This window comes from Trachurus japonicus, chromosome 9 (genome assembly GCF_045865225.1).
Source record: "Trachurus japonicus isolate A0001 chromosome 9, Traja_1.0".
NCBI lineage: Eukaryota > Metazoa > Chordata > Actinopteri > Carangiformes > Carangidae > Trachurus > Trachurus japonicus.
Genome location: NC_140915.1, coordinates 26,071,452 through 26,098,814, shown reverse-complemented (window position 1 = coordinate 26,098,814; position 27,363 = coordinate 26,071,452). Strand labels below are relative to the sequence as shown.

Genomic DNA, 27,363 nt, shown 5'->3' with positions numbered 1-27,363 from the left:
CCCAGGAACTATTTTAGTTTGTGCAAAAAGGAGCATAATAGGTCCCCTTTAAAGCAGAAGTAAGTGGTCCGGTCGTTTTCGCTAATGCTGCGTTCCAGGCAGGCTTTTGAAATCGTAAATTACAGCTTCAAGTCACAACTTACGACTTTGTAGCGTTCCAGGCAACCCACTCGTGTTTTTCCGACCTGTTTTACCTGTGAAAGTCACTATAACGGCCACTCGTAACTTCTGACCCGTGAACTCGTACCAGATCGAACTGGTACCACTTCACGGTCGGAAAAATACGAGTTTCCTTGAACGCACCATAACAGTCCTCGTCGCTACGTCGCCACATTCACGGCGTCCCTTGGCTGCACACACAGCCCTGCATGCCGTTCTCTCTCCTCATTGGATAAAAACTGTAGGATACGAGAAATGTTTTCTCCTCGGCTCAGAGCAGAGCAGAGTGACTGACAGACCCGTGTTTCAGACCAAACACTCTATAGAAGTGATTGCTGTCAGAAGATATAACTATTTAAGACTTATATTAACACAAATATATCACTTACTTCTGCTTTAAGTAATGATTATATACTTATAATACTTAAGTTGATTTCCAGTAATGTTACAGAGTTAGACACTTTTGTCATGTGCTGCAGCTAAGTACACATATTCTGGTCCAGCCTCCTCTTTTTGTCAGTTTGTACAAGTCCATCTCAAGTTCAGTTCAACACTTGTCTCAAATACTGATAAGGTAGTTTCCTCCTCTGTCACTCCTTCCACCATGTCAGCTTAACCTGACTCTCACGCTCCAAGCAAAACATGTTTATCAGTGGGGTTTGCTTTTACTGGAAGGAACATCTCCATGTGTTTTCTCCTTTACGTTGGCTTGAAGCATGGACCAAAACACCATTGGATATAATTAAATTGTCATGTAGTTCTGCCCTGAGCAAAATATATTTGCCAGGCAAATCAAAGTTTCTACAGCACATTAAGTTCCAGATACACAAATTCAATCATTATTTCTGTCAATATTCATTTCTACTCTCTTACTTAAACTTCTCATAGGTCTGAGATATGTAGTTGTTCATCGGCGTCATATGTGCATTCTCGCCCTCAAACAGCTTATTGGCGGCAGCATGCTGGAGCATCTTTGCCACAGATCCCAGGTTACGACGCTGGTCTAGATGAAGCTGCCCTCCTGCTGACATGTCGATGATGTCGAAGCCATCGGGGGCCACGATGGCTGGGTTCATGTAGCGGTAGTACAGCAGGTTTCCTACAATCTTCCATGGAAAAAAAAGAGATAGCATCATAAAAAATATTTGTAAAAAGAAGCATGTTCTCATGCCAGTACGCTCACAGTTACAAAATGAGTAGAAGGGAAAATCTTAATACAAAATATGGCAAGAGTGGGAAAAAAAGTTGATGTTTTTAGGGGCTTCTACCTTCATCACTTCATCTTCTGAGGCATCTGGAAACTTTTCATGAAGGCTGTTCTTCAGAACTTTTGCTATGTATCTCATGCCATAACTACATGCAAAACAAAAGGCAATGACAGGACATCAAACACAAGACAACATGCATCGATGTAAAATGACAAATAATTAAATCGACTAATTACAGGGTTTAGATGATTTATATGAAGCAATAATACTTGCGTAATGGTAGCAAGTATTACTGGGTCCCTTTAGACATGCAGTATTTCTACTTTTGTGCCATTCTTTGCTATGAGCATAATCTAACATCACCATCTAGTGGTATAAATAAGATATTTCATAGATAATATTTAGTGACCTGTTTTCATTAAAGAATGAAAAAAAAACTATGTTCTAATCACAAGACTGGGCTTCTTGAGTGTGACTCAATTTGCCCAAAGGATAGTCCTGTTTTTCTTCTTCAGCCGAAAACTGCTTGCACCATAGCAATGCTTATCTACTAATGACCAAACCTGAGCAACCAGAATGAGTGTTACATGGCAAAGCAAACAACCATTTCCTGTCTGACTCTATTTTAGTTGCACTGCTCTCATTATATCGTTGAGGTAATTATAGACAGCAGGTGGTGGACAAAGTACCATGGACAGCTTAAAATAAAGTATAATGCTGCTCAGCACAACACAACAACCACCTCAAATCATCGCCTCAAAATGTGATGTTTGTGTTATTTTGTCCGTTCATGAATAACAGAGCAGGACTGAATGCCACGGCTTACTTAACACTTTGAATGATAAAGGCATTATCTAATTTATTCTTTCTTACACTTCTGCTTATAAAAAGGAGAAAATGGCACTAGAGAGTCAAAATCATGCTGACCAATCTGTGCAAGCACTGACGAATAAAACTGTCACACATACAAAGGACGAGTGACTGTTGACATTGAACAGATCACAAAACTTACGGGATATTATCCAGTGAAGACACAATGGAGTTCAAGACCTTATCTGTCGCAGACCGTAGCGTCAGACTGGATGCCTCCAGTCTGTTGCGTACTTCCTCATGTGACATGGCCTGCTCGGGAGTCACTTCATAAGGCAGCTTGCTGAGGGAAGACGACAGTCAGCAAACACTCAAATGTGTAGAAAAACATGAAAAATGGCTTCCATACAAAAATACACTTTGCTTAAGATTTTTCATCCAACACAATTAAAACAACTTTATTATATTTATACTTTCTGTATCAAGTGTGTTAGAATTTCATAACAATGCTCCAGTTGGAAGGTCGACCTCATTGTTGGATTCATGCCACTGACACCTACCTGGCCTCCCCAGTAGCTGTCTCCAGCTGGTTCACCCAGGCTTTGTACACATCCACGGGGTTGGTGTTGATGCCTAAACTCTTGTCTTCAATGATGTCTTTGACCACAGGGGCCAGAAGCTGCCTGAGTGTGTTGTGGCCCCGTGCACCTCTGTTGAAGCTCACCACCATCTTGATGACTGTTGGGTTTCCTGTCACTATGTCCTGGATCTGGTCCACTTTAGAGCTGAGGTAAATGGAGAAGACGGTGCAGTAGATCAGCAGTGTCCACCATAACAACCAAACCCAACAAAATGTGTTGAACATGTATTCAGGGTGTGCCAAGTTATTATCTTTCAGAATTTGATGTCATCTCACTGATGCAATCAGAGTGAATTTTAACCATTATATCACTACAATAGCTGCACAGCTTAAACCTGCTACAATGGACATGTTTCAAAGTAGCGGTTCTCACTTGATCTCCTCCTCCAGAGCAGTCTTGAAGAGTTTGAGCAGCAGGTACTCCTCCCTCTGGTTGGAGGCGTAGTTGTACAAGGTGAAGATAACGGTGTCCATAAACTTAGTGGACTTGTTTTGGGGCATCTGGAAGATCAGCTTGGCCAGGTAGGAGGGAATGGTCTAAAATGGAAAGAAAAGACGAGCATTAAGAATGTGTCGGTACCTGGACAGGCATTTTATCAGACTGTTTAAATCTGATAGATGTGCACTGTACTTTAAGCTTCAGTAGGTGAGATGGGTTAAACAGATTTTTATAATACCTGTAGCAGGTAAAAGAGATGTTGGTAGGCCTCCAGTTTCCTCCTTTTGCCTTTGTTTAGGCCCTTGATACCCAGTCTGTCTCCTCCGGTCAAGTCCTCTTTACTTGCTTTATTTTTCTTGTTCTTCATTTTCTTACTATGGGACACAACATCCTTTTCAAAGAAACAAGCACATCATTAAGATGCTTAACTGGACAAGGTCAGATATAAGTACAGATTAATATTTGGAGGCAGAAACATTTCCAAATTAATGATATCAACCGACTTAAAATTATGTTTTTCCCTTGTACACATGAAAGTAAGGGTTGTCAACCTGTAGAGTGATCCTGTTCTTCACCAGCAGTCCAATCTTAATGTCCATCAGGTTCAGGTCTTTCTCCATCTGCTGATTGGAACGGATCTTGGTGACCACTTCTTCCCTGAGCCGCGTCACGTCCTGCTCTTCTTGAAGATCCAGAGGACTCTGCTCCAGCAGGTGAACAAACTTGCGCACCACTGACAGAGGAGGGTCCTTGGCCCCAGCTACGATTTGGCACAGAACAAAGTTAGCAAAAGCACTGATCACAATTCTTGATACATGTACATATAGTACATACATAATGTTTTTTTTTGTGCCCAGTTAAGTATTGCTTTTGTTTGGTGTTGGGCAACACAATAATCCTCCAATATCACATACATGAATCCAAAAGAAATTATGCATTTAAAAGACACTCATTTACACAGATGAAAAACAGGACCAGTTGCAGTATGATACTTAATGATATTTTATCAGCTGCTTCAAAGGGTAAGATGCCTTTTTAACTTACTTAGAGTTCTGTAGTCATCTCTGGCTTTGTTGGCCTTTAGAAAAGCCTGGATTTTCACAATTTCTTTTTCCTAAAAACACATTACAATTTTCCGTTATTTACATGAAACACACAAAACCAAAGGATGCTGCTCAGTAATGTCGACTGACTGAAGTGACACTCACATGATCTTTGAAGAACTGCAACCTCTTGTTGTATTTACGTTTGGCTTTCCACATCTTCACAAAGGACTGGATCTAAAACGATCAGGGTTTAATGTCAGAGCTTTGATTTCGAGCAACATTTTAAAAATCACAGACATGCAAATGTATTCAGTATGTGTTAACAGCCTCCAGCTACATGTATTTAACTTTGTGGCTGATGATCTTCAGAGACATTTAGAAGAAAGGGATACAGAGCTTTACGGTTGTTTTTTCACTCAGTAAGAGATTGTTTAATGGATTTATCACCTTGACAACTGAAGAAACATTTTTCTGAAGCAAAGTGATCCTGTCTTTGTACAGTTTCCTTTGTTTGTAACCCTTCCAGCACGCCTGCAGGGAAAAAAATATTATCATAAATATACATGGAAAGCAGTTTAAATCAGTAACACAAATGATGTAAACATACAGTACAGTCAGTATCAAGTTGATTTCTGACATGCCACTATTCACAGTGAAGCCATACACTACCTGCAATTGGACAACATGTGGTTCTTGTTGGCGTAGATACTCCATTCTTTGGGCGTGCTTTTTCCTGACTAGGTAACCTCTGATCCTCGCCTGAAGCTGGGTCACGAAGGATTCGTTGGCCAACCATAACTGTTCCCGGTTATATTCTGCAGTCACGCAGCTGACAACAGTCTGAGAGGTGGGGAAAATCATAGGAACACAGTACTACTTCAGAAAGTATTTTATTTTTATAATTTTTTCTTTGTTATTATGTTTTATTGAGGGTAGATTCATGTCTACAACACAATAAAACATGCAGAGTTAAAGGGTTTTGAACACTTTGAGTCAATATCAAGTGTGATCACAACATTATGTACCTGGATTTCCTCTTTACCAAGATGGCTGCAATTGTGTTGAAAATCTTCAGGCTCTTCCCAGGTGCCCTGTCCTGTTTCCACGTTATAGTAGTAGTCATATCTGTCTTTGATGCAATGTTTTACCCACACACTATCAGTGTTGCCTGTAGTAAAGAAAAAAAACACTCCTTCACACTCAACATTTTATAGACCAACTCAGTAAAAAGGTGTGGTCCCTTGAACACAGTTACCTTGAGTAGCACAGTTACCTTGAGTAGCACAGTCAGTTTGTCTCTGCACCAGTTCAGCCTGGTATATGTCAGCACATTCTGGGAGCACTGCCTTCAGTCCTGCACTAGGAGTCTGCAAAGCCTTCAGGGTATTCTGGGAGTCGCCCTCAGCAACCTTCCTGTTAATATCAGCTACTGCTCCAGCCACTGGTCAAGTAAACAAAGTTGAACCAAAAATAGTCAAACATGAGAAAAGCACAGAAAGTGCAAAACAAGAAATACAAGTTAAGTTAAGGGACCAAGCAATGTAGTTATTTAGAAATAATGGCAAATGGCACAATGATGGTGTTTATGTAACTTGGGGTGCATAGTCTGAATTTCATAACTTCCATGTCAGACAGCCATAAACCAGCACAAGACTGAACTGCCAGAAGACAAAGCAGTTCAGAGATAAAACATCTGTGAGAACAGAAGCAGATTCTGTACTTCTGTTCTGCCTGAGTAATACAACAAGAATGCCACTATCATTGTCAGATTATGTCAGATAATGTCAGATTTTCTATTGTATAATCACAAAACACAGTACCATGATTACTGAAATGAACTAGTATTCATTTAGAACAGTAATGAACCCGCCAAGTCAGAGTTGTGTGGTGATCCGAAACTAATGCGCATCCTCTACACAATGACAATATTGTATTCTGTGTGCTTATAATTGCAAGGAACTAACTGGGCCTGAATCTACTATTATGTAAAGTGGTGAAGAAGTGGATGAGTGAATTTCAACTCGGGGCACATACACATGAGAGCCTCCTCTTCATCCTGGTTGGCTGAGAGTATGGCCTCTTGGATTTGGTCCAGCCAAAGAACTGCAGACTCATCTCCACAGCTCTGCAGTCAGAGGAAAAAGTACAAGAAAAAGAGTTATTTCTCTCACGTTTTTATTTTAAGAGAAAAACTAAACTATACTTTAGACACACAAGGGATTGTTCATGCATAATTGCACAATACTAACTTGATCAGATTACGAATCTTTTGAAGAAATTTTAGTCGAAACATTCAATGTCAAGGTTAGAAATTCCTGTAGGAAATTCATCAAGTTAGGATTGTAGGTATTTGTATATATGCAGCGTTTAGTTCTACAGCAGCAGCACGTCAGAGCGACACTGATTATCAACGCTACACAAGCTGGTGCTAATAAAGCAACAGCAGATAGAGGGCAGTACCGTTTCCCCTGAGTCCAGAGGTAAGATCTAAGGAAAAGGAAAACATATAGTGAATTGTTATTTGTAGGTATGGTAAGACATACAGTACCATATCCACTCAAACAGCCACTTCATACAAAAATCCAACTCCAACATGTAACATCACAACAAGCAGAATGGATGTTTACTCAGCCTAATTTTCTGTTCGTTCTTTAACTACCACCACAAAACTCTGCTGGGGCCTGAGGGCGAAAGGCCAACAGGATGGAAGTCATCACCAAAACACTGAGCAGGCTGAGAAACTCCTTTATTTATATCCGACCGAATCCCAGCCGACCCTTATGGCTCTTTTTTTAGTTATCTTTTATTCTTGGCCATTGTAAAAGACAATTTCTTCATTATTTATGCAACAAACCAGAGAAACACACAATATGGGACCAACCAGGAAAAACAATTTACTCATCATCAAGTCATACAGTCATGAGTAACATACATTTTCATGAAGATGCAAAATCTTCCAATATCAAAAAGGTCCATCAGACTAGTGATTCCTCCAGTCCATGCCGTACGTAAGATTGCACTTATTGCTGTTACCCAATAAGTAATTTGTTGAGCTGTTCATAAAGCAGTAAACAGTGTCCTCCCACCCCAGTGAGTCAGTGGGCAGTCACTGACGCAGGGAGAAAGGCCATTCACTTTTTCAAGCCTCAACAGGAAATATGCTCACAGTACCGAACAGACAGACAGGCATCCAACACACACAAGCGGGACAGCCAAGCCTGAGCGCACACCATTATATCAGCTCTACTGTTGCACCGTAAAGATGCTTAACTGCAAATTTCACCGGTGGCGGACTTCTGCATCAAGTGAAAAGCAACAACACTGAGGGATACTCACAAGAAAAAATTGAAGACTCGGGACTACAGACTAAAGAGAGGTATGGCAGACCTTGTGCCAGGATTACTCATTTGTCTCATGGCAGTGCAGACTATTCAACATGATGGTGAGTGCATTTAATACTTTGACTAATTCAGCAAAATGCGACATCTGTATTTGGACTTTTTTTTTTTTTTTTTTAAAGTTACTGTGGTACACACCAACTACTTAAAGACTATAAAGTTCCTGAATGTTTTGTTTAAATAAATGTACTTGATAATATGATCTAAGTCTCCTAATTAAAAATTAACAACAGAACTCTAGTCAACAACAGACAACATGATTAACCAACCACATTTTCCTTTTTAGGTTTTTATGTGCTCTACTGTAGTTTGAAATGTATTTTTACCATAAAACTAAGGTTGTTTTTTTGCCCATTACAGGAAATGCAACCAGGACCAAAAACGGTATTTCAACTGGTGCGATACCAAAAACCTTCAAAGGGAGGCTGTACAAACATAATCACACAAACCAGCTGCCAGCTCTGCACCGTCCCAGCACAAACCCGGGGCTCATTGTCAACCCAGAGGACCCAGTGACAGCTTACATCACCGGGACCCTCAGTACCTGGGTCATACCTTCATCATACATCCTGGCCATGCTGGTGGGAATCCCCTCCAACGCCTACATCCTGGGCTTCCTCAGAGTCAGACTCAGAGAAAAGTCCATGTCCACAGTAATTCTTTACTTGAACCTGGCCTTGTCCGACCTGTTGCTTCTGCTTTCTCTGGCACTCCGTGTTCACTATCACTTCAATGGAAACAACTGGATATTTGGGGAAATCTCCTGCCGGCTTATCACAGCACTGTTTTACGGCAACGTTTACTGTTCAGCTCAGACTATAGCGTGCATCAGTCTGCAGCGCTACCTGGCTGTGGTCAGACCGTTTTTGTACAGACAGATGACTAAGACTGGCCTGGCAATGGGGACCTGCTTGGTTGTATGGTCCCTGTTTGGGGCTGCTATTGTGCCTGAGCTGCTAGTTATGCAGACCTACCAGGTGACCCAGCTGGGAGTCACTACCTGCCATGATGTGCTTCCCCTAGAAGAAAAATCACATTCCCCATTGGTGCTATACAGACTGATGCTGGTTTGTCTGGGCTTCATTGTGCCATTCCTGATTTGTATCTTTGCCCATGTGGTAGTGGTGTACCACCTTAGGCAGTCTGGTTGTGACTGGAGACCGTTCATCAGGGTCAGTACGCTGGTCTTTGTCATCTTTGTAGTGTGTTTCTTGCCTAGTGGCATCCTGCATATCACCCACTACATCCGTTTGTTTTCCAGTGGGGACGACAGACTGTATGGATACTACAGAGTAGCGGTGTGTCTCTGCTGCTTCCACAGCTGTCTGGATCCCTTCCTGTGTTTGCTTGTGTCCAAGACGGCAACTTCAGACCTACAATTCATTTCTCTCCGTGAGAAACCTCAGAGGCCAACAGTTACGGCATAAGACTGGATGTGTGTCCAAAGACAAAAAAACAAAAAACATTCCAGCTGGACCATTGTTGGGACACAGCGGGGAAGCACAAGGAACGAGGATGGAAATAGAGACAGGGGAATACCACAACTTGTTAGGTCGACAACAAGCAGTCTTTGTATAGTACCAGAAACTATCCAAGTCCTTCATGTACACTTTGTAAAAAATAACTCAGTAGCACTGGATCACAGCATGTTGACAGCTAATGTATCCTCTATTTTGCTTTGTCAGGGATTAATATAGATATTTACTGCAACTGCAATTCAAACATGTAAAATATGTACATTACAGTTACAATTCAGCTTCATAACAATGTAATATAAAATAAAAAGTAATGGCAGTGATGACAGGCTGCTTGTCAATTCCAATAAACCTGTTACAAATGAAGAGGTAATAGTACTGTATGTGGCTACAACTCTGGTTTATTCAGTTTAATCATTTTTGCATATTTGGGATGTGGGAGGTGAAGTCAATCTGGATTAAATTAAACAACAGAATCCAATTACCTGGCAGAGAAGTTCCTTGGTATGTTGCAGGACATCATGGTAGTGTTTGGCTGTGGCGGGGTTCACACCAGTCAGCTTGGCTGTGGGGAGGAGCAGTGCAGCAAGCGTCTGCTGATGATCACGTGAGTTAAGAGCCTCATTGATCTCAGCGATGGCGATGATGCCTGGAGGCAAGGACAAGACACATTTGGAGCCTGATCATTTAATTTATCGTGTGTTTATGATTTTTTTCATTGCACAGCTGCGTATAAATAACACTTTTCCAAGTATTCAAACTGGCTAGTGTATTGCTAACAAAGAACAAGGTAAATACTATAATATGTTAAAAGGTTTGCAAGACTTCCTCACGTTCATGTTCTTCATGGACTTGAATGTTGACTGTGTCGATGCACTTCTGAACATCATTCCAGGTGAGAAACTCCTGGCCATTGGTGAGAGCCTCAGTTCGCTGTTTGATGAGTGTGTCAGCATACCTGAGGGAGAGTGCCAGGGCAAGTGTCAACAGTCTTGTGACATTAAATGAGTCATATTCAGTAGCCCAACCTAGTGTTGATGATGTTACAGTGGAGAGATCTGAAGTGGAGTGACATACAACCAAAAGACGTTTCTAATGTAATTTAATCTTTGAATAAAATTTGTTTATCATAAAACCATATCACGATAATTTAACAACAGAAAAAAACAGATAAGAATACATGTATTTAATACAATAACCAGACAAGAGAAGGATTATCACCAGCATTCACAAACAAGGCAGCAGAGCAATAACACACTGAACTTGTGTTGTGTTGTGTCTTGCTCAAGGACAAAGTCAGGCAAATGTTTACCAAAAGAGAACCGAGAACCAGCAGTCACAAACCTGCTGCCCTGTGGGCCAGATACAACTAGTAGGACTTCTTGCTAGTACAGATGTCACTGATACATTTTTGCCTGTCAGAAGTCCTGCAGCCATCTTACCTGTTGAGGTTGTCTTGGTCCATATTGGTGAAGCCCAGCGGAGAGTCTGTCAGTTGCTCAATCACAGCCTGTGGGTCCTTGGTGTCCAGAACCTCGTTCAGTACTGCTACAGCTGACAGCATCTCCACAGCCACACTCAGCTCCTCATGGCTCAGGCCAGACTAATAAACATAAAGGTCTGGATTACACTCATTAACTAATATTTGACTCCAATATACATTTCCCTTCATGATGCCAGACTTTTGGACCCCCACTGCATGTCTAGCACAGACACACAACTGTACAAGCATCTGGGTCCAGGTGAATACTCACCCGCCCACTTTGCAGCTGCAAACTGAACAGTTCTGCCTGATAGAGGTTGGCAGCAGTTTGGTAGACGATCGGCAGTTGGGCCTCAGGGTTTGTCAGCTGTTCCACTGTCTCCATTGCATTGCCAAGGCGAATGGCGGTGTTGATCGCAGCAACTGCATCTAGTTCTGATCCAAGTAAAAAATCAATTTCAGTCAGTGAGTCACAGATATGCTGCATTAATCTGACCTTTATTTCCGAAAGGCATCTCAGTATGAAAACTATGCTTTAACCTGCAATACCATGACACACTGCAAAAACTTTGAAAACCTATGATTAAATATTCATAGTAGATAAGACATTACATACTGTATTTTGTGACTAGCTAGTGGGTATGACTTTACTGATAATACATACAATCTGTGGTTAATAACAAGAGATGCTTACTTCGTTTCTCAGCCTCAGCAAAGTCATTGCAAGAGCTGACAACTCGCTGAATCTCCTCTTTGTCCACCACCACAGCCCTCCCTTCATCCTGCAGCACAAAGATTAGAGTACACTAGAGAGACACCACTAAGCTTTCATGGTTTGTTTTAATGCAGAGCCATAGAGGACAAAGTATCTGGGGCTGTCCATTTCATCTGAAGATACAGTGGCTGATTTGCTCTTTATTCTCTGAGGATAAAATCATACTTTATAACACTGTGTTTACTACCAGCAGCAGCTACAGTCCTACATCAATGTCTACACTAAATCTGCTGTGTACCCAAGTGGAGTTTCTGTTTTTAGAAAAGACACGAAAAAAGATCTGTAAGCATTTCTACGTTTCCACAGAAATATGCCTAATTTGTTTACGTGGCTTTTAAGTTGACAACACAGTAATTTCCAAGACAAGCCCAGGGGAACCCCAAGAACTATTTTATTTAATTTTCACCATCTAATAAGGGCTCATTTACCTTATGCATCCAACAACTGCAAATAAATGTAATTAACTGACAGCTTAACAAGAGAACAGAGGTGCTCTGGCTCCTGAGGGCCAGAGTTAGCAACAACAGAGCAAATAAGCTCCGAGTAAGTATACCTTAGATTTATGTTGGCAGTAGGTGGTAAAATGTTCCAGGTACCAGCGGCTGTTTGAGTCCTGAACACCCAAGAGGGCAAGCGCTTCAAGCCTAAGTGCAGTCAAGAGAGCAGCTTCGTCCTGGGCTGACACTGCTTCATTCACCTGCCTCACTGCTGCCTGGACTGGAGACACAGAAAGACAGATATCACTGAGGGACAATACATCTTCTCCGTGTTTAGATAAACTAGGAAACTGACATTTTATGTAATTTTCTCATGATCATGTGTATCAAAACTATACACAGATTTCTTTTTCTGTTTTCATGATGTTAGCAGTGTTATGATAAAGAAAACACAAACACAAAGTCCTTACTGTTAACTAAGTCAAGGCAGCCCTGGATCTCCTGCTGTGTTAGGAACTCCTCATAAACATCTCTCTCTTCAGTGGCAACTGAAGAGCGCTAAGGGACAGAAAATAAAGAGAAATGCATTTATTAGATTTGTTTCATATGGCAAATTTAATTTGTACTTGATGGCAAAATTTGTCCCCATTCATACAAAAGAGCTTGCTTATTTTACAAATGATGTTTTAGCTGTTCAGGCTAAATGGATGGCTCCAGCTTTCACAGTTTTGCTAAGAGAATAGGGAGCAAGATGCCAGATGAGAGGAGGGTTAGCGTTTGGTGAAGTACAGCTGACACTGCAGCCAGTGGAATGTGCTGGCAAGGCAAGAGGGAGTGAGCCAGTGCAGGCAATCCCTTTCAGACCTCCGTCCTTTTCAGTTAGAGCGGTTATCAGTACATGTCTACATTTTCTGCATTCCTTAAACTTGGTTTGAAGATTACTCATTATGAGTCTCAAATCATTTGCACCCATAAACCACATTTTGCAACTTAATTCTCAACCTGAGTTGAATGTGGAGGCTAAGAACACATAGTAGCTTTAATCGAAATGTTTCTATTGGTGATGGACGTTTTTCTTTTCTTTTTTATATATTTTTATGAATGGTACTTTTGCTTAAATGACACTTATGTAACTCAAACAGACAGACACAGAGTCACACAGAAGTTAATCAAAGTATAGGAAAAGTCAAAAATAATTTAATTACCTTTAATTATAGAAATTAAAATGAGACTTAAACTTTAGAGGTGTTTGTTCAGCCACTCACCCTCCCAGAGGACTGATCCTGCTTATGAGCCTTAGCCTTGCTCAGTGTGTGCTGGTAGTCTTGGGCCAGACATTCCTGTATGTTCTTCAGCATTGCGTTAGGATTGTTCAGGGCTCCCATCGTCACAGACGCCTGACCTCTGTCAACAGCCTCATTGATGGCAATCACAGCAGCGTGCACTAAATATGACAGAGGATGTGAACCTTTTAGTGCTGGCCAAGGAAACAACTCAAAATTAGCCAACTGTGGCATATGTTAATCTCTTCATCCTCTGCGGTTTCAGTCAAAACCATTAACCAAAAGGTCAATTACAAAGGTCAGGACTTACAGGCAGCTTCATCCACTGAGAGCTCATTGGCCAGGATACCTCCAATCTTACTGAAAGTTGGCATCTGAATGCCATACTTCTCCAACTCGCTCCTCATGTTACTGATCTCTTCCTCTGAAAATGAGACATATAATATTGGCAGGGAAAAAAGTGGTGACAGAGTGTGACATTATACATGCTAAAATGTACTGCGTGTAACAGAAGTTATCTTTCTTTAACAGTTTCTCAGTTGCCTGCATGAGAGTGCATGACATTATAAATTCAAGTTTTCTAAATTAAATCCCAAAAAGACTGGTGATTAAAATCAAGGTTGCCTCCCACACAAGGAGGATTCTCTTGAAATGAACACAATGTCAAATATCCTGCAGCAACATTTATCCTTTATTTTAAAGGCAACAATAACTTCATTGCTTATTTTGCCTTTCAAAATGTGTTTTTGCTCTGGTGCTACAATTATATAATGATTTCAAGAGATGTTACCTGTAAAAGCAACTTTCCCCAGCAAGTCCTGAATCTGTGGTGCGATGCCCAATTTATACAAGTACAAGCTGAAAAAGAGACATACAGCGTTTAGGATTAATAAAAGAAGGAAAAAGTTAGAAGCTCAAAACACTCTGCAGCTTAGAAGTCTTACAACATCAAACTAAAACTGGATTTCATTTTTATTTGCCCTGCAAGATTTTGACTGTTATGATTACCCTCCTGTAATGTTACACTTATACCACATGGGGGTAGTGTTTGCTCAGATTACAATTAGAAGCCAGCCGGCTCAGTCTACCACTGAACAACCTCAACAAGCAGGTGGCTGGAAACTTCATAAAACTTTCATCTTCCCACGGGTACCTGATAAGTGGTAATGAATTATAGATATTTAAGGGAGGCAGGTCGGGCATCACCGCTGCTTTGAAAGGAGCAGTTACATTAGTTAGTTATCCTACCCTTTGGTCAGAGTGTGTGTGTAAACACGAAACGCACTCTGTCCTTGGGACACAAGGAGCTTTATACGGCTATCTAAACTCTGCTTATACAAAGGCTAATGTTTTGCAGGCAGCTGATTTTGTCTGAGATACAAACACAGCAACAGCTGACTGGGGTTAATGAAGGTGGCTGATTACTCGCCACAGGGGTTACAGACAGACAACCAGCTGACACGCTTGGAGCAACTAGCTCTCTACAGACGGTAGATTCCCCTTGCTTTAGATGTTTTCCTCTTGAATTTTTAAACAACAAACCAAGCCCTACGTCCCAGCCACATGTCAGAAGTGCTTTAAAATGAACTTGTGAGCTATGGCTTTTCCCTATTATATCATGTTCCCTTTCAATTGAGCATCTGCTGATTTGCCGCCATGTCTGCATGTGTTTGTACCCAGGGAAGCAAAGTATTCACTAGGTCTTGTGGGACTTGAGCTGGATTCACAGGAAGGAAGAGCACGTGTGTGCATAAGGAGGAAAGGGAAACCAATTCTCCTAGGACCTGAACAAAACACTACAACAAAGAAAACAATCCAAGTAGCTCACATAACCACTCCCTAAGTGTGTGTTTGGCTCACTGGACGGGTCAGATAGATAAAAATGACTCCAGTATGCTCAAAGTCATCTCAACTGAAAAGGCAATGACCTAAAGTTATACTGCTGGAGCCACCCATGTTACAATGAGACCACTGTTTCCAAAAACATTTTCCACAAACCTGAAACTGACAAAGAATTTACCTCCCGTACCAGGGCTGTAAGTGAGGATCAGAGCAATGAACACCACATCTGATTTGCCAGATAGCTTGTGGTTACATGCTGGATAGGGGTTTGCTGCTAAAGCAGTGTCTTTAGCATGGCCATGCTCATCAAAGTGTCAAAAAGCAGACAATGAATAGGCTGAATATCATTCCATAATTATTTGAGCAAACATGCACTCGAGGACCTGAAAGCTTAACTAAATGCACAGTACTGTATAACGTAACCTTGACCTACTTGACGCAAATCATGAAGGATCTGTATTTCTCACTGCCTTACACGAGAAGGGATAACAGTTTCCAGTTCCTGTTTCATATCACTTACAAAGTACTAGTTCTCCTCTTGACATATACATGAAAGGTTGAACTTGGTGAACACATAGATAGGCCGTTCCTCTCCAGAGAGTATACAAATATCTTTATGTGAGAAGTTATTTGTCATTCTACTGAAACTTTAAAGTTACTGTATGGTTGGTAATCATGTTCAGAAACATATTTTGTTATACTGGGTGAAACGGTCCTTCTATCCTGAGAGTAGTCAATACATTATGTATTCAGAAAAAGGAACGAAAATAATCAGACCTCCGTGGCCGCTGCAGGACTGACAAAACTCTGAGCAATCCATGCTTTTTGCTCCGAAAAGGAAAAACCAATCAGATGCCTTCATGTCTAGTTTTGCCTACGCCCAATCAAGCTGCCGTCTCTCTCCCTCTCTCCCTCCTCTCACGTGCGCGATCAGAGTACGTTCATGAAAAAGCCACACTCCAGTCCGATGGGTGGAAATGTAGCTTTGGCAATGCGTGTTGGGTATCTTCACCTACGTCCACGGAAAGGTGAAGGCGTGGCTTCAGATAGAAGTATTGAGTGAAAGGAAATGAATCTGAATTTGACAGTGTGTAATCTGTCAGTGACAGGAGTATAAACAGACTACAGCTGCACATGAATAAATCAACATTAACAGGCAAATGCAATCCTTGCTGGATCTAATCTGCCAAACAGCACATGGTTTTATTCCAGCTACGAGACACTTGGTTTTAAGGTCTTTAAAGACTGGCTTTCAGTTTTTCCTCAGAAGTCACACTTGATAGTCAGGTGTGGCACCTTCTGGGACAAGCGACTTGTTACCCTGCTGTTGTGCAAACAAAAGATTTTGGAGATGGATGAGTAACAGTGCTGCCAGAAGAGAGAAACACATTAAGTGAGTTCAGTGAAAAATCACCATGTTGTTGGAATCCTTTTATCATTTTAGCCTCACCTCAGTGCGTGTATGCAGTATACCACCTTGGGCATGTTTTTGCGATCATAGACATCTGTTGTTTCAGGATAGAATATCTGAAAGTAGAAACCGCAAAAGACATTAGTCACTCTTTTTTTTTATCGTGACACTCTTTATTCTGCTGCAACTGAACAGGAGCACTGCACAAAAGTCCTTAAAAAATAAATGATAAAACATAGTAATGTCCACCAATCTCTAACATTTTGTGTAAAAGAGGACAAGCTTCACAATGATAGTAATAGTGAAATGGCAGTGCCTCCCAGTTCAATAAGTTATTGGGGAAAACATCATTTGAATGGAATCTCTCTGGATAATATGCAACTATTTCCCTTCACACCACATGGGTTTGGGTAACAGCTGCTACACCACTGAGGTGTAAAACAATCAGAAAGAAGCATCATCTTACACAAAGCCCTATGTATCAAATAGATATCTTTCTTCCAAAGTTGACCAATTAAAATCTGTAGCAAATAGACGATATGGCAAGCTGAAACAAACAAGTCTTAGAGAGTGTTCCTTCTTCTTCTAAAACAAGTCAGATCTTTTGTAATCATGAATAATTGACTGGTATTGCTGACATTACATGCCACTGAGTTGATGACAGCACTATTCCTTGGCAAGTCCTGTTCTTGGATTTCAGACTGTTCCACCTCAGTGCACCGGTTGATCCATCATAAACCATGAGTCACAGTGATGCAGTGGGGATATTTTTTTAACTTAGCAAATGGCCTCACAAAATATCAACTGTTTATGACTTCATCTACAAGTGAGATACTGTAACAAAACCTGCGATAATGCACTCCAGAGGGTCTCTACACTGTATAGCCTATGTTTGTCAAACAGGGAGTGGCAGTATGTATGTGTTATAGATGACTGTGTAATCCCCTTACCTTTGGGAGGCCCACTGACTCCATAGCTCTGAGCCACTGGACAGTGTTGTCCGTGTGTCTGAAGTGCAGCCCTGTACTCTGGAGATGAAAATTGGAGAGGAGAAAACCATAGCCGAATATTTATGATGAATTGCAAAGACATAGTTAAAAAAATGTCTGTTGCACTTAATAGTAAACATTATACAGTAAAAGGGTTGTCATATAAAACATACATCCAGTTGCATTGCAGAAAAAACAAGTGCATCATCAATAATCTTAAACACTTGCCAAAGCTGATCTGGCCCACGGATACCTTTTACACTTACTTATTATATAATTTTATAAATATTGTCATAGCATCCAGCAGTCTGATGAGGCTTGTTTTAAATTTATCAAAGAGAAAAAAAAGACACATTCAGGCTATTTTCATACTTTATTAGCACAGCTGCATGTTACAGTAAGGCCTTAACAGTCAGTTGCCACGTTTCAACCCTTCCTGGCTGACAGGAAGTGCCTGAAAGATATGGAAACAGCCTTCCTGCCTGCTATGATGCAAGCTGATGAAGAATGCAAACGTAGTACAACTATGACGTTATCGAAGGAAGGAAGATGGAAACAATTTACAGGCAAAAGGAAGGATATTTACCTTGTAACGGGTCTGATCTCTGTCATATATCCTCTTCTCAGACACCATTTTGGGGGCAAAAAAATTGGCCAATTTGCCAAGGTAGACGCCATTCCTCAGTCCCTCTTCCAGTTCTGTGGTAGGGGGCAAATCCTCCTCTAGGCAGGCCTCCATCCACCTGAAAGCATACAAATACTGACCTCAGACCAGGCAGATGGTTTTCTACTATTCATCACTTGCAAATGAGCTGAGCTTGGGAGAAAACTGCTTTTGAAAAAGTCATAATAATTTCTAAATAAATGATTAACTAAAGTCTAAGCAAGGATTTCCATGGCTTTCCTCATATTCCTCATTAGGAAAGTAAAGTTGCTTGCCAAAGAAACTGATGTAATTCCCTGAGAAATCCCCAGAGCATTTAAATGCTGCACTCAATTAATTCTAACATCTCTCTAACCATGAAGAAATGTTATGGCATCATTCAGGATATAAACAAACATCTCAACATCTGTTTACCCGGCCTGCGCCCTGAGTTCTTAGCCTTGGCTTGAGGCACGAGGCAACACAACTAAAGATGCACAATATTCACCCGATACACACCAGTGTCTTTGCCGCTATAATTAACTGAAAGGTTTCTGGTTAAACAGAGCAACAAAGTAGCCTGTTGACCCGAGAGAACTGGGCATTGTTACAGGCAACACCCACACTGTGCCCAGCATGCTTTGGGAAGGGGGCTGTGGACAGATCTGCAGTCTGAACTTTGGACAGTCTTAGTTGTTTTTTTTCATGCGGACAATTTGAGGTCAAGAAGTAACAGTGAACAAGATAATCTTTTACCTCTTCAATTAACCTTGAGTTTAATTTGATAACTTGCAAAAAGTACAAAAGTGAGTGATCATGAGTAAAAGTGAATCATGGGGAGTGAGCACGGCGACATTTGATAAAGTAAAAGCTGATAGTCGGGTTTATGTTTAAAACAATGTTGGCCATCTTTCAAACTGATGTCATTTCCCTGGATGAATAGTGGCTTCATAGCAGGAGTCTCTTCCAGACTATTCCCAGAGATATTAGGGGAAAATCCATTCCTATGACCTGGTGAATGATTTGTGAGCACAGTGAATCATCGCGGTCTGAAAATCTGTTACACATTATCTTTCTGCCTGGAAGTGACACCATATTTATTACAATGGTTAAACCTCTGTCCTGACGGGTCCCACACTAAAAAAAAAGGCAAGTTGCTATCCTGTTGCTCATCATCCTACAGGTTCATCTCATTAAAACAAAAACACAGCACCGTGATCAAGCTTGCTTATGTTTCATTTAAAAGTTTCAACCATAACAGTAACGCCTGCCCTCTGTCAGCCTTAAAGCAATAAAGTGCTCCTGCCCACAGACTCCTTGTTTGGGTTAATTATACCAGATCCAGTCGACCAAAATGTGTGTCAGCACAAACACAACACAACACACCACATGCGCTGTTAATACAAACCCAGTCAGGTGTGTAGACATTATGCGGGCACCTTTGGGCTTGTATCAAGCAGATGCTGTTGTTACATCAATATAAAGATCAGTCAACCTTCAACAACCACACTTCATCTCCTGTCAGGAAATTCCCATTTAGCACTGAATGGCTATGAAACACAGCTCTCTAGTCTCTATCTCTCTGCAAACCAAGTCAGAGTAATGATGTGGATCAAAATCCAGGAAAATGAACATTGAACCACAGGTGAAGTGATACTTTGATGTAGACCAAATGCAAATGATTACTGACAGAAAGGTCATCCAGTTTAAAAACAAATAAATAAGAAGTTGACAGGAACATGAAAACATCGTCGAAAGGAACATCCTGCGTGGGTAACAGAGCTCTCCTGTGAAACTTCACTTCCTGCACTTAAAACAATGTGGGGAGCATGTGTCTCCTGAAGCAGGACAGGCTAGTAGCCTTGTTTACAACTCTCTGAAGCAGGCCTTCCTGTCATTGTCTAATCTGTGACCCCACCGCGCCAAACAAAGCACAGCCTTCTGGACTCTAGGACATAGTCTGTCACATCTCAACACGTTATTAGTAAACTACACTCTCTTGCTTTGAGCTGCAGCGTCTAAACCGAGTTTCTTCTTGCGTCATTTAGCTTAGTCATGCTGGTCATGAGTTTGAGTGTGTGCCTGTGTGTGCGTAAAGAGTGCATGTGGTGGGGTAGGGTGTGTCTAAAAAATTGGAAATTTTCATTCTATGACAAAAAAAAAAGCTCTACATGACCTGAGAGTGAAAATGCATCAACGAAAATACAAAATGGTCCCCTTCCAGAGCTACAAATGTAAACCATCAACTGTTTACTCTCCAATGAGAGTACAAAGTCTTGCTACTGTGTGTGTAGTATGTGTGTGTGTGTGTGTGTGTGTGTGTGTGTGTGTGTGTGTGTGTGTGTGTGTGTGTGTGTGTGAGTGAGTGGGGGAGGGTGTGTCTATCAACTGACAAAACAAAGTTAAAAACGTTGGGGACTTTGAACAGCATGTGGGCAATCTATTGTGTGAAGATTTCTGATTTTTATGTGCTACTATATAGCAGCAGCTAATCAGCAAGTAAGAAAGACTCTGGATTGATTCTACTGTACATGAAGTGGCACTGGAAGTAACTTGACAGCCTTTTTTTCAGGTGTCAGACTGTCACTTGCACATGCTGTCAATGAGGGCAATATTGTTGAAGCTGGTGGTTGGTGCTGAACCACAAGTGTGTAGTAAAAGGTAGCACTTTCAGACGGATGACTTTGTTCAAAAAGTAACTGGCCTGAGGCTCTACAGTACATAGGTGATGGGGATCACATTGTTAAAAATATTGATTTGTTCCAATAGTCTGTCTCTTATTTCTGTTGGTTTCATTTAGACATGTTAGAGGAGGAATAAGAATTAAAAAAGAAAGCAGTGCTAGATTTCTTCATTTTCAGGGTCTGGCTACTGTACATGTAACTGTAACTGTATGACATCTACAAGTTTAACAAAGAATGAACAATGAACAAACAACATAGTATGTGCTTGATTAATTTCCTTATAGATCACACCCAGGTGTGCTCAAAGGCTTGCTTCATTGCGGTTGCCTTGTTTCAGTGACTGCTGACTCCTGACCCCAGAGAGCAGAGCCTAATCCCACGCTCTCTGTGGCTGACGGCCGGCTGCCCTAGAGGCCTTGTCTTAATCCTAATCTAGTTTGACACCTTTCCCAGAATAGAGGCTCCACTGCACAATTAACAGGAGTGAGAGGAAGTCAGCAACACTGGGATGGAATAACAGAAAGCTAGGAAATGTGTATGTGTGGGAAAAATGTGTGTGAGAGTATTATACAGTAGTGGTCGCTCTGTGGTTAAAAACGCCTGTTCCCTAAACTGTCACTTTGTAGCTCACATAAAAAAAAAAGAAACAGAAAAAGTGTCAACATCTAGGTGTGGCCCAATTATGATCAATGCCTGAATCTATGCTTAGTCTAGCCCACCTGCCCTTGTGGACCCGTATTATCCTTCTGACATAATTAGATAATGTAGGTTATTGGAACAGTCAAAGTGCACGTTTAGCTATCAGACAGTAATCTGTGAGGAAACGCTGGTGTAAATGATGCTGCCCACACTCTTGGCCTGACTGTTGAATCACCACTAAACTACTACAGCACGCTACAGTGGACCAGGGGATAAATAAACCATCTTAGAAATGATTGTCTTTGTAGCAGGGTGGGAGTTGTCACAAAAAAAAAAAATCAGTGTGTTAGAAGAGGCATGATCACACTTCCTGTTCCTTCCTGTTCAGATGGATGCCATCATAAAGAAGACAAGACAGGAAGTGGTTTAGTTTTAGCTTTTGCTCAGTCTCACAAGAAAAAAAGTCTTAAAGTTGATGCTGTCTTCAGAATAACTTTTTTGAAAACCAAAAAGATTTTTTGGAGAAATCAGGGCAGCAACCTACCAGAATCAAGAAAACTATCAACAAACTGTAGTTTCAGGTTTTTTATTCTATTATTTTGACAATCAAAGAGGTTAAGGGCGTGGTGGAAAGTGTGCACCTCTTTCCACCGAGTCAGCACCTCCCCTGTTTTAATCACACACTTTCTGTGTATGCTCACAGCTCCGTCACCTCATTACAGTTCCATGCTACTGCAAACATTATTTAATCACACTGCTTTGCTCCTTTTATCTATTATAACCCCCCTCACTTTCTTCCCATCACTTAAATGTTCAACCCTGCTGTTTTAAATATTTGCATAACACTGTTGATTCAACACAGAGTTGTAATAAACCTTAGCACAGGTACTCAGGTTCACACTCAGTGTAATAACTATGAGCTCTGAGATGTGACAAAAGCAAACAACAGAAAGGAAAGAGGTTGGCTTGAGTCAGCATGTGCCATTAAGCTCCTCTTCACATTTCCTCCCTTCGTCCCTCCCTCCCACCTTCTGTCAGCTCCTCCTGTCTCCTCCTGTCTTACCGTTTGGCCTCCTCCAGGTGACACAGATACTCATAGGCGATATTCTGTCGTCTCCTCTCATCCATCTCTTCCGCTGACAACCTCTCATCATCCTGAATGGCTGCAAAAAAAACAACTCTTTTTATTAATAAATATTATAATGGTAAATAGCAGAAATCTTTATGATCAAAAAAGTACATTTCCTGACTGTGATGTATGTCACAATATTGCATCTGTCCAGCATGTGTGGAAATAAAAATCGGCATCTTTTTAATTATAATTTTGCTTGGATATTTCATCAACAGAAAGTAAATAAACATTAATACAGAGCTACAGCAAGTAGAACAACCAGTGCAGGGGTCAGATCAATACAACCTGTATGAGTCATTCACAATTAGTTTTGTATTACAGTCGGTTATCTTTAATAGGACAGAGTTTTTCATACAAAAGGCAATTTCAAACAAAGGGCACCAAAAGCACAGTATAAGCTGAGGCAAACTGAAATTATTTTGCTGATGTTTATTACAGGACTTCAAGGAGCAACATCGACAAGAATGGTGCTGGTGCTCTATTGCACTTTGGTCTTATCCAGAAAATGCACATACAGTACTGTACGTACCAACAACATGTAAAATAAGGGTTATTTCTCAATAAAGGTGGTTTATTCTAATTTTTAGGAGTTTAACCTCTGAAATTCACTGGGGCCCTTTATGAAGGAAATTAAATAGCCATGTCAAAGTGGCCTTAGTGGGGTGTCCGACTGATGTGACTTCTGCTGAGAGAGACGTTGACCTTTACCTGTAGCTTAGTGAGATCTCCTCCCCCCAACACTTCTTACCCCACCATAATCCAATCAAATCTCCTTATTTCTGGCTGAGTGAAGAGACAGAGTCTCAGGCCTGGGAGCTCAGTAAGGAGAGCGCTTTCTCCATCTGGACCAAGCACACAGAGTTTGACTAGGAACTGGGTTTTTGTTTTTTGTTGTGTCCGACCTCAAGTAAACACACACCAGAGCGAGTTGATCCTTTGTCCATGTGACATCATCAATATAACTGCCTCTAGTGATGCCAGGTTAAACTGGTTGAACCTGTTGATTGATAAGCATAAACAATGTAGTCCCAGTGCCCAAGAGGAGGAAACAATCAGCAATTTAAATCAAGCCAATTAAATTGTTCATCATATTCAAATCCATTGAAGCTGTAGATTTGTAATTCTGTCCTGTGCTCAAGTTACTAGCGCTGTAGTGTCTAGCATTTCATGTCTGCAAATTCTTCAGAGTCCAAAAAAAATTTCCTGTGGGATGTTCAAGTTCATTCTATTCAATAAAGTCTCTATGGGGCTTTAAACCTCTCAAGCACTCTGCAGTACACTCTGCCTTTTCAGCCGCCACCTGCATAGACATCCGTTCACTGGGTCTCAATGGGGCTTGAGTTGATATACATCCAGTTGGCAGGTTACAGTATTAGGCACACTTAGCTAAAACTAGTGCAGTCTAATGCAACAGTCCTTCAATAAATTCTCCTTCATGAATGTTTTGATGGTCCATTTTTATTGAAAATTTTCCATTGTCGTGTTGACTTATCTCTCTATCTCTCTATTACTGTTTTGGAAGATGCAGCACTACTGAACTGCACAGCATTAGGCATGTCTGTTACTGAAGCAACTCTCAAATGGGATGGACAAAATAATGTGTATGTAAATAATGATTGGCAGCCTTAGTTTTCAGCTGGCCATTCCTACTAAACTGCCAAATGAGTGTGTGGTAGTCACCGTGAGGAGAGACCCAGGCTAGACACTTGCATTCACCACACACTTTTAGTAGAAACACCTGTGCTTCTGCCTATTCAGCTATTCATGCAAACAGTCATTCACTTGGCAGTAGTGCAATATAAAATCATGCAGATGCAGGTCAGAGGTCGAAGTTGATATTCACATCAAACATCAGAATGGGGAAAAGGTGACTTTGGCTTTGACTATGGCGTGACTGAGTGCTAAAACCTGATGGGTTGGTTTATATTGTATATTTCTGAAACTATTTTCCTCCTGGAACTTTTGCACAGTGTGTTTTAATGGTGGTACTGTACTCAAAGCAACAAACATCCAGTGAGATGCTGCTCTGAGGACAGATGTGTTGTTGGTGGCAGAGGTCAGGGGACAATGGCAAGGTAACTCAGATAACCACTCTTTACAGCAATAGAGTGCAGAATATAATCTCAGAGTGCACAACTGCACATCATTTCCAACCTTGAGGTGGATGGGCCACTGCAGCTAAAGTGGACACCAGTTCACCAAGACTGGATGAGCCTAGTCTGATGGATCTGGACTTCTGCTGATGAAGAAATGCACCCAGCCAGCCTAATGTGAACAGGCCCAGCTGGTGGTTGTGGTATTGGCTCCTTCATGGAGATGATCATGGTTTAAATGAGACAGCTCATCTGAATATGCTTAGCTAACCACGTGCATCATTTTATGACTAAAAATTATTTATCATCTTCTATTTGCTATTTCCAGCACGATGAGCCAACATGTCACAAAGCAAATGTCATATGAAACTGGTTTCATGAACTAAAACAATGACTTCACTGTACTTCAGTGGCCTCCTCGGTCACCAGATCTGAATCCAGTAAGGCACCTTTGGGATGTGGTAGAACGGGAGTTTCACAGCGAAACTGTGCAGCTGTCAAATCTGCAGAAACTTCATGATGATGCAATAATGTCAACATGGACCAGAATCTCAAAAGAATGTTTCCAACATCTCATGGCCACAAAGAAGCTATAGGCTGTTTTAAGAGGAAGGGGATGCCCCATCTAGCACTGGTGTGGGGTTCCTAAAAGAAGAGCTCAGAAAAAAGGAAAAAAAAAAACTTTCGAACCGTAGATCAACAGCCCAGCTGTGCAGCTGACATGGATGCAAATCTGTATGAACACTTATCTCAGCAACAGAACAGCCCCAGTGCAGCCATTACACACTACCTCTGCTGACTCACTTCACACTTCCTGGAAGAATCTGTCTGCACTCTTGCACAGAGTGATATATTTAACCCTCAGGATGGGTTTGTTGACTTTGTATGTGGTAGGACCACTGGACCTGAGGTGCAGGCTGTATGTTTGTGACTCATGCTTTTGTTTAGCTGCAGGGTTATTCCACCTGACCTTTTTTTTTGGGGGGGGGGGGGGGATTGGGAAACAAGACATCACGACCATTTTTGCAGTAAAAATGTACTTATAAACACAGAATAAGCTATGGTGGCCTGTAGGCACAACAAGAGTTGGTCAAGATTTGATCATTGCCTTTCATTGACCGTCAATAGGATCAAGTCAGAGGAGGAGGCTCCACTGATAACATACGTGTGATTGGCATTATCTCACAAAGCTATAGGTACCTACACTTTCCACGTGTTAGTTAGTGACAACATACCTCCTGCTACATACCCTTAGGTAAGCGTTTTTCCAGATTTTAAAAGATGTGTTTATTTGTATTACAGTTAAATCACACAGGTCTGTTATAGATTTCTCTACAACAGCAAAAACCCCACGTTAATGGTTAACCTATGAGAAAATGCCAAATGTGTAGACATGCTGATATGCTCACCGCTACCATTAAATAAATAGATAGGGGTGGGGGGGGCTGTTTTACGCCTGGGGGTACTTAGAAGGGAAACTACAATTCAAGACATCTAGGGGTTAAAATTAAGGACAGTTAACAGATCCTCTAATCGTCAACACCCTGGACCATGAACTTAGCACTTTTATAGCTTGAATTTAATCACCAGTGTGTACGTGCTTCAGCCACAAACCTCTGCCACTGACTGCCAAGTTTGTCCACTTTCATTCACCTCTTTGTTTGACTTGTGCACGGTCAGTTTTTCCATATTCCCAGTGATAAATAAGAACACCTAGTGAAGGTATGCTGCTGCTCAGTGAGTTCAGCTGCAGGTGAACCACCTGTCGTCCATCAAACATCTCTACACCGGGCGCCTGACGTTAACTTGTTTCCATCCACAACCGAGCAACACACGCACAATGTTGCATTTCAAACCGTCACGAAAACAAAAGTAGCTACTTACTTCCATAGCGTGGCTTTTGTAAAGATGAGGTCTCTTCATGGTACATCCTGCCCCGTTTCCTCCTCCACCTGTGAACTCGTCTGAACTGGAAATAAGTTCAGCCTTGAGCTAACGTTGCAGCCGCCAGTCACCAACGTGCCGCGGCTCTGTCTCAGCAGATACTGGTGTCAATTAAACAACCGGTGTGGATAACCGACGGAGTTTGTAAAAAAGAAAAAGTCAGACAGCCGTCCTCAGGAGTTAGCCTACATGAAATCCCAAATGTCACTTTCGGCAGACAACCCCCATGCTGTGAGCTCCTCAGGCTTGACTCCTGAACAGTGCTCCCTGGTCGTGTTATCTGGCCCCTGCTACTCTCTGAAATGACATGATTGACGTGCAGGAGATGGAGATTTGAGCACCTTGCACCACCTGCTGGTCAAAAAGGTGACCCCCACCCCCCACACCCTCCACACCCCCCACCACCGCTGCATTCACTGCCAGCTGGGAAAAAAGGTTAAATGCCATCACCCCACTACAGTAGGGTACTATATCACACTGTAGCTGCGCTGTCATTATGTTCATTGTAGGCTTTTAAAATCGTATTTGTGTAGGCTACATTTAATTCAGTTTATTCACATCTTCACAATAATTATAATATCTTCTTATGATAGGCCTAAATGTCCATCCCAAGTAGCCTATTATGTTGTATGTAGATACATTTCATTTACATATATTCTATGGAGTTCAAGTTATAAATCATGTTAACATGAATGTAAACTTTAAATAAAATTTCAACATGTATTTTGTCAATGGTTAAATTCGGCCACTAGGTGGCAGTATTACTCTGGGGCTGTTATTATAAAGGAGTCAGAGGAAAGGCATGCAGTCTGTGAGTAATTTCTCCCTAGGAG

General features: G+C 41.4%; 2 protein-coding genes across 3 annotated transcripts in view; one reads left to right on the top strand and one right to left on the bottom strand.

Annotated features, from left to right (window-relative positions):
• The window catches only part of iqgap2 (IQ motif containing GTPase activating protein 2), a 32,482-nt gene extending 5,670 nt beyond the window's left edge, over positions 1-26,812 (bottom strand). Inside the window, exons 1-30 of one of the 2 annotated variants that reach the window (XM_085787017.1) lie at positions 26,471-26,812; positions 22,425-22,524; positions 17,982-18,138; positions 17,357-17,434; positions 16,446-16,522; positions 13,944-14,011; positions 13,464-13,577; positions 13,136-13,314; positions 12,341-12,428; positions 11,987-12,150; positions 11,353-11,440; positions 10,930-11,093; positions 10,618-10,778; positions 10,009-10,133; positions 9,661-9,824; positions 6,763-6,789; positions 6,337-6,427; positions 5,576-5,743; positions 5,328-5,470; positions 4,972-5,142; positions 4,750-4,833; positions 4,465-4,536; positions 4,301-4,370; positions 3,808-4,016; positions 3,495-3,647; positions 3,191-3,354; positions 2,738-2,962; positions 2,380-2,520; positions 1,428-1,512; positions 1,033-1,265 (exon numbers count right to left, since the gene is read on the bottom strand). In XM_085787017.1, the coding sequence (XP_085643143.1) occupies positions 1,033-1,265; positions 1,428-1,512; positions 2,380-2,520; positions 2,738-2,962; positions 3,191-3,354; positions 3,495-3,647; positions 3,808-4,016; positions 4,301-4,370; positions 4,465-4,536; positions 4,750-4,833; positions 4,972-5,142; positions 5,328-5,470; positions 5,576-5,743; positions 6,337-6,427; positions 6,763-6,789; positions 9,661-9,824; positions 10,009-10,133; positions 10,618-10,778; positions 10,930-11,093; positions 11,353-11,440; positions 11,987-12,150; positions 12,341-12,428; positions 13,136-13,314; positions 13,464-13,577; positions 13,944-14,011; positions 16,446-16,522; positions 17,357-17,434; positions 17,982-18,138; positions 22,425-22,524; positions 26,471-26,516 (3,809 nt within the window). In that variant the 5' untranslated portion in view covers positions 26,517-26,812. The remainder of the gene's footprint in view (positions 1-1,032; positions 1,266-1,427; positions 1,513-2,379; positions 2,521-2,737; positions 2,963-3,190; positions 3,355-3,494; positions 3,648-3,807; positions 4,017-4,300; positions 4,371-4,464; positions 4,537-4,749; positions 4,834-4,971; positions 5,143-5,327; positions 5,471-5,575; positions 5,744-6,336; positions 6,428-6,762; positions 6,790-9,660; positions 9,825-10,008; positions 10,134-10,617; positions 10,779-10,929; positions 11,094-11,352; positions 11,441-11,986; positions 12,151-12,340; positions 12,429-13,135; positions 13,315-13,463; positions 13,578-13,943; positions 14,012-16,445; positions 16,523-17,356; positions 17,435-17,981; positions 18,139-22,424; positions 22,525-26,470) is intronic. The other variant, XM_085787018.1, reaches the window with a different exon arrangement.
• f2rl2 (coagulation factor II (thrombin) receptor-like 2) lies at positions 7,451-9,371 on the top strand. Its single transcript, XM_085787020.1, has 2 exons — positions 7,451-7,744; positions 8,061-9,371. The coding sequence occupies exons 1-2, from the start codon at positions 7,681-7,683 to the stop codon at positions 9,125-9,127; spliced, it is 1,131 nt and encodes a 376-aa protein (XP_085643146.1). The 5' UTR covers positions 7,451-7,680; the 3' UTR covers positions 9,128-9,371.
• Positions 26,813-27,363: the final 551 nt, after the last annotated feature.

What these genes read in the sequence shown, in the direction of transcription:
- f2rl2 (XM_085787020.1), top strand. Translation starts at nt 7,681, where the DNA reads ATGGCAGACCTTGTGCCAGGATTACTCATTTGTCTCATGGCAGTGCAG. An exon ending in GCAGACTATTCAACATGATG is followed by an intron (nt 7,745 to 8,060) that starts GTGAGTGCATTT and finishes TGCCCATTACAG; the next exon opens with GAAATGCAACCAGGACCAAA.